Here is a 7,448-nt window from a genome sequence, read left to right as displayed (position 1 = left end):
TGTTATTTTATTCAATTCTACTACTGCCAGTGAGGGTGACACAATTATATGTTTTACATATTTTCACATTATTTTTTAAAAAAATTTTATTTATTTATTTGACAGAGAGAGAAAAGAGAGAGAGAGAGAGAGAGAGGGAGAGAAGACAAGCAGGGGGAGCGGCAAAGGGAGAGGGACAAGCAGACTCCCGACAACGTGAAGCTTGATCCCAGGACCACAAGAGCCAAAGGCAGACCCTTAACCAATTGAGCCACCCATGCGCCCCAGATTTTCACATTATTGAAACAACAACATTATTGAAATCATATATCACTTGCATTTTCATTACCTGAATGCCACCACTGCTGCTGTGCAAGCCCTTCATTCTATGGGATTCCTTAGGCCTCCTGATCACGTGGTTCACAATTTCCTTTGCACGTTCTACCTTCAGGAGTACTGGTGAACTTCTTCCTCAGAAGCTCCATGCCATAGATGACCAATAATTAGAATTCTTAGTCACTCTTGTAGCATGTCTTTCTCTGCCAATTATCCTGCCTACATAATGCTTTTGTTTCCTGTCCCTTTGCCATATTCATTAAAAAACAAAAAAATCAGTCTGTGCCCTATTTGCATTGCAGGGAGCCTGGGAGAATGATAACCTTATGGAGTCGTCCTCCTTTTGTGAAGTATTGTTTTCACTTTCGTTAATACTCAGTAATTCTCTAGTCTGCTTCCCTTAAATTTCAAGTGAATCTGTAATATTATAAATAATATTATTAATACACCAAGTCTCCTAAATCTAAAAATGAAACCTAAAGATCAAAATGCCTAAAAGGAGAAAACAATCAGGAGGAACAAATTGTCTCCTTTCCCCACTGGATGAAAAAAAGCCAATGTTCTGACTTGACACATTTATTATGAAGAACAGAGAGTGTCTAGGATTTTCAGATCTTGAATATTGAGTTGAACCAATATTTTGTAGTTGATTTTTGGGACATATAAGAGGTATAAGGATTTTCAGATCTTGAATATTGAGCTGAACAAATATTTTATAGCTAATTTTTGGGACATACAAGAGGTATAAGAACTTTATATGTTCTTAAAGTTCTTATAGTCTAGTTATGCATGTGACACATTCAATAACTATGTAAGACAGGATAGCTTTAGTGCCATTGTGAAAGTTATAATAGATCAATGTGATGAAGAATCCATGCTGACCAGGTCAGATATGAAGATGGAAGAGTAGAGTTTGAAAGAGTAAAGGATGCTCATCGGATAGACAGGAATAACATGGTTAGGGCCAAAGTTGAGAAGGGACTGGAATGGCATAGGTACAGTCTTCTTCTGTGATTTATCCTACTTCAACAAAGCAGCCATTTGAAGAGATAGAGGAATGCTTTAGCAGAGGACCATAGCTTGTTTTTTTTGCACTGCCTCCCATTCTATGTTTGGCTCTCCCTCTATTCCACCTATGCTTAAAACTTACTCTGTGGGAATAATGAATTTATCTGAGCTCCTTTTGGCCTTCCCACAGATATATTAGTAACAAAGGAGATTAACTCTGAATTTTGGCTGAGTGCTGCATCTTCTTTCTCTCATTTCTCTCATCATTTCTTTCTTCTCTCTTCCTTTCGTCTTTCCTGTGTGTGTGTGTGTGTGTGTGTGTGTGTGTATTTTTTCCCTTCCAGATATGCCAGTTTCAGACCTTGCCTTTATGGCAGACCAAGCACTATTTAAAGGTAAGGAAATTCTTACATCAAAGAGGACTGCCCTTGGTTAAAGGTCTAACATGACGTCAAGACCTCTGATGTAATTGGGAGTTCATAAGTACCAAAGGCTAGATTCAATTTTCTCTAAGGTATTTTGGTATAATTGAAATGTACAGTCTCAGAAGCCATACAGATGTGAGTTGAAATCCTGGCTTCAACTATTATTGGTTCTGTGACCTTGGAAAAATTATGTCACCTCCTTCAGTTTCAGTTTCCTTATCTGTATAATGTGATCTATAACAATGTCTTAAAATATAATTCTAAGGAGGAATAATATAAAGTAACAGGCACAGTGCCTTGTACATGCATATGCTCGAAATGATTATGGTTATCATTCCAATTCTAACACTTTTCAGTTTGTTCCCTTTACAATACCTCTACCATCATTCTGTAAAATGCCTCTTCTTCTCCAATGATAACACTCAAGTTAGATACCATTTCTCTCATGTCTAGGATGTTATAATGAGCTATTAACGGGTCATTCTACCATTTGTCTCTTTTCCTCTCTCTTCTCACTTATCCCACGTTTTAGCATTTAAGAATGTGACTGCTTCTTCTTCCTATAGAAGAACAGGAGAAATAAAGAACTGGCGTATAATCCAAACTCTTTAGTTTGACATTTGAGGCCCTTTTCAGTCCATAGAGTAGTTCTAGGTCATTTACACACTTTTTTGAACACAGCATGGCTCCACCCACTTATACAGAAAGGTGCTCTAACTAAAGCCTTGACTTACTGTTACCCTGGAGTCTAGAAATATAGATATATTTTGTGGTTGCTTCCTCTGTGTTCAACGAAGATGTCAAAACCCTGCCGATTCTTCAGAGATACTTTGAACCTTAGCTCTATCCTTGGCCTGCTTGGTAAGAAACAGGAACATTTATTTTGCACTAGGCATTTAACATTATTATATCATTTAGCCCTCATAAAATCCTACAAAGTAGTTATTTTTAACCTTATTATTAATAGAAGACAGAGACCCCAAGTATTATAAAATTTGCACAAGAGTCTCCATCTACTGACTGATGGGGTCAAGATTAGAATATACATAGGTCTAACTGACTTCAAAATCCACCTTATTTCTACTACTTCATTATATTCCATCTTGAGTGTGAGAATAAAGATAATGACACTTTCTAAGTGACCCTGAGCAAGTCACTTTTCTCTTTGTAGTTGTATTTTATCATTTTAAAAATGTGATTTGCTCTCTTAAGTTAGGTGATACATAAGTTTGATTTATTGTTTGCTCATTACATTTCTTTTATCGGTATTCTTCAACATGTGCTTTATACTTAACCGGATTATTGCATATAAAATGAAAATAAATCATTTACTAAAACAAACGAGGGTATGAACAGCACTTCACATACCTCTGAGCCATGGAACTTAGACCTTGAAGCTACTCTTTGGTGACAGTGTTTCCATCTGATAGATGAGTTTGTGACTGAGACCTTGAGAAATGCCACTTGGCCAAAGGGAAGGGGAAGAGTTGTTGGCTGAGCTGAAGCTCAGTTGCAATGACTCTCACTGGAATGATTTCCCTCTCCCCATTTTGCTGTGGGACCGGTTGCTTTCTTGGCAGGCAAATCAAGAGTCCCAGCGCAGGTCAGGGGGGCGGGCTGCCTGCCGGGGACTCCCGCGGGCTTCGGCTCAGAAGTCTTTGCAGAGCCCGCTTGACCTCCTTGTTGCGCAGAGTGTAGATGAAAGGGTTGAGCATGGGAGTGACGATTGTGTAGAAGACCGCAGGGACCCCCGCTCCTGCCCCCCCGGAGCGAGGCTGCAGGTAGATGCAGACAGGTGGCACGTAGTACAGCAGCACCACGGTGAGGTGAGAGGTGCAGGTGGAGAAGGCCCTCCGCCGGCCCCGGGCGGTGCGGATCCTCAGCACCGCTGCCACGATGAAGACATAGGATACGACGATGAGGATCAAGCAACCTGCGGCCACCACGCCAATGTTGGCAAGCATGACAAGCTCATTAACGGTGGTGTCGGCGCAGGCCAGCTTCAGCACCGGGGGGATGTCGCAGAAGAAGTAGGCAATGTGGTGAGGACCGCAGTAGGGCAGGTGGAAGGTGAGGGAGGTGTGGATCGCGGAGTGCACAGCACCTACCGCCCAGGTGGTGCCAGCCAGCCCTGCACACATCCGGCTGTTCATGGCCACTGGGTAGCGCAGGGGTTGGCAGATAGCTAGGTAGCGGTCGTAGGCCATGACCGTGTATAGGAAGCACTCAGTGCTGGCCAGGAGATGGAAGCAGTAAAGCTGTAGAGCACAGCCCTCCAAGGAGATCACCTTCCCACCCACGGTCAGGAGGCCTGCCATGACCTTGGGCACCGTCACTGTAGACAAACAGGCATCTAGGAAGGAGAGGTGCCCCAGGAAGTGGTACATAGGGGAGCAGAGGTGAGGATCAGAGCCCACAGTCAGGAGGATGAGGAGATTCCCAGTCAAGGTGATGCTGTAGGTGAGGAGGAAGAGGAGGAAGAAGAGGCTAGGTTGTTCAGCCGTGTACATCAGCCCCTCCAGGAAGAAGTGGCTCACCACAGTCTGGTTGGGGTCCTCCGTCTCCATGGCCATCTGCTCACACCCAGAGCGGTTAGTTATCCCCTTTGCAGCAAAACTGACATCAACAAACATAATAAACAGTCATTCCTCTTTGCTGAAATGTCATTGGTCACTGGGCTATGCCAGCCAGCTTGGTCTTGCCCCATAAATGGGAGAAAGATATACAGATTCATTTCACTCTTTGACCTCTTCTAGTGTTTTCTTACTGCTGTTTCAAAAATAAATCTTTCAATAGGAGGGATCCACAATCTTTCTAGAAGCACATAAAGTCCTATAACAATTGTTTGGAGAAATGCATTCCCTAAATAACAGCAATAGAACTATGGATTGGGAGTCTTACTCTCAGGGACCATCTCTTTTTTGCAAATATTCCAGAATTGTGATGCCTCCAATCTCCTAATTTACTCTGCCATATGCAGATATGAATCAGCAGGCTTTTATTGCCATGTACCACCAGGGAATTGTATCCCATCTTCTGGGGAGACTTGCCCAGAGTTTGGGTACTGTTTAGTCAGCTGGGAACCCAGCAGTTCCATCCTTCCCTCACCCAGAGGGAATTCTTTGGAATTAGCAACTACCCATAACCATCTCTCCGGTGTATGACAATGAAGCCTTAGAGAATTGACTGAATAATTACAAGGACAAATTGTTAAGTACATTTCTTGCTCTTCCTGTAAATCTTTGTTTCAACCTTTTGGGAGATGTTTTCCTGTGCTTTGATTGTTGAGGTGGAATTGAAATCTAAGAATTTTCTTTGATTCTTTCCATCCTTTACCTCCTAAATCTAATTAGATGTTGCATTATATGAAAATTTTCCTTAAACTCCTAATTTCTAGGGGCCTCTGGATGGCTCAGTTGGTTAAGTATCCACATTCAGTTTAGGTCATGGTTGCAGGGTCCTGGGATCAAGCCTCACTTCCGGCTCCCTGCTCAGTGTGGAGTCTGCCCCTCCCTCTGTGCTCTCTCTCTCTCTCTCTCAATCTCTTTCAAATAAATAAATAAATAAATAAACTAAAACCAAACAAACACCTCCTGATTTCTATTGTATCTTCAATTCCCATGGACCTAACCCTGCACTTGCATATTTTATACGTACCTTTTCACAATGGTTTTATGTTCCATCTCTCTCTCTTCCTGAATGTATCAGATGGTTCTGTATTCAGCTTCTTTGTCAATCTTCTTATAGCAACATTGTTTAACTTATCTCTGTTCTTTATGGTTCTCCACTGCCTAAGGCATAAATTGCATTCTTGTCTGATATTCAGAACTATCTATACATTGTTTCAATTATTATCACAAAATCTTTATCTCCTGCAACCCCCTAAAGAAATCTCTCTTATCTAGGGATGGCTTTGCCTCATCTTCTCCGCAATTTGCCATAATCTCTCCCTGATCTCATCACTGCATTCCATTATTGAACATGAATGAAATTCATTTAATCTTTCACAAATCTACTCTCTATAGTTAAGTTTGAACATTAATTCCTCCATAAGTCCTTTATTCATTTCTAATACCTACGGTCTTCATGATAATTATGAACCAATACCTAAGCAGGTAGGTCTCGACTACTTTAGTGTTCCATGTGCATATGTCATGTCTTCTCAAGAGGAACACAGGGAAAATATCTTGTGCCTTCTCTAGTTTCCCAAGAACATTTTGGGAAACAGTAGAAATATTTAGGAGCCAAGTTTATTTCGATTTTTATAAACTTAAGTTTAAATCCCTGGTCAGGTACTTATTAGCTGAAGGAGAGGGATCATGGTGCTTTGTTTCTCTGTTCCTCCATTTGTCAAATAAAAAAGGAGACTATTGGAACATCTGGGTGGCTCAGTGGTTGAGTGTCTGCCTTTGGCTCAAGGCGTGATCCCAGGGTCCAGGGACCGAATCCCTCATTGGGCTCCCCACAGGGAGCTTGCTTCTCCCTTTGCCTATGTCTCTGTCTCTCTCTGTGTGTCTTTCATGAATAAATAAATAAAATCTTTTAAAAAATGGGGTTATCATCATCTGTGGTAATTATTATTTTACTTAGAATGCAGCAGGACACATAACATATGGCCTTATATTTCTTCACATGCACTAATTTATTCAGTGCAATAATATTTCCCATGATGCTTCTAACAAAAAATGATATAGCATCTGTTTGGACAAATTCAGTAATGGAGTAATTAATCCTACTTCACAAGAAAGTTCATTTCAATTCTGGGTGAATCAATATACCATAATGTCCTTTATATCAGTGTATCCCTGATAGCTCAGTGAATTTAGTTTAGAATTTCTCTCTTCACACCCACTTGAATGGATGTGATATAAAGAAAAAAAGACAAATGGTAACAAGTATTATTGAATGTAGAGAAACTGAAATCTGTATACATTGCTGGAGAAAATGTAAAGTGGTCTAGTCACTTTGGAAAACAGTTTGGCAGTTACTGAAAAAGTTAAACATGAATTTACCTAAAGATTTGGCATTTCCATTTTTAGGAATCTACACAGGGGAAATGAAAACTTATGTCCTTATCAATGTGAATGATTATAGAAGAATTACTTGTAATAGCCAAAGCCTTGGAAACAATCATGTTTGTTGTTCAATGACTGATGAATAGATTGAAAAAAAGAGTATATTCAAACAATGAAATATAATTCAGCAATAAAAAGGAACAAAATACTAATGTAGTTTATAAAATGGTTAGACCTCAAAAAGAGTTTGCTAGGGGTGGTTCAGCTCAGTCAGATGAGTGTCTGACTCTTGATTTTGTCTCAGGTCATAACCTCAGGGTTCTGAGATCAAGCCCTGCATCAGGCTCTGTGCTGGGCAGGGATCCTGCTTAAGATTCTTTCTCTCCCTCTCTCTCCTTCTCTCTCCCTTTCTCTGTTCCTCCCTCGCCTCTCTCCCTTTCACTAAAAAAACAAAACAAATAAAAACCAGTGTTCTAAGTGAGAGAAGCATGACACAAAAGGTCACATATTAGATGCTTCCATTTTGATGACACATCCTGTGAAGACAAGTCTATAAAGGAAAAAAATAGATTAGTGGGTGGCTGGGACCCAGCTGAGACAGAGAGAATGACTACAAATGGTTAGAAAGTTCTTCCTGAAGTGATGGAAATGTTCTAAAATTGAATTGTGGTAATAGTTGTGCAAC

At 40.6% G+C, this 7,448-nt stretch overlaps 1 protein-coding gene across 1 annotated transcript; it reads right to left on the bottom strand.

Annotated features, from left to right (window-relative positions):
* Positions 1-3,352: 3,352 nt before the first annotated feature.
* LOC121500518 (olfactory receptor 10S1) lies at positions 3,353-4,342 on the bottom strand. The gene has a single exon (XM_041772261.1). It carries the CDS (start codon positions 4,319-4,321, stop codon positions 3,353-3,355), a length of 969 nt encoding a protein of 322 aa, XP_041628195.1. The 5' UTR covers positions 4,322-4,342.
* Between the last annotated feature and the right edge of the window lie 3,106 nt (positions 4,343-7,448).

This window comes from Vulpes lagopus, chromosome 10 (genome assembly GCF_018345385.1).
Source record: "Vulpes lagopus strain Blue_001 chromosome 10, ASM1834538v1, whole genome shotgun sequence".
NCBI lineage: Eukaryota > Metazoa > Chordata > Mammalia > Carnivora > Canidae > Vulpes > Vulpes lagopus.
This window is presented reverse-complemented; position numbering and strand designations above follow the sequence as displayed.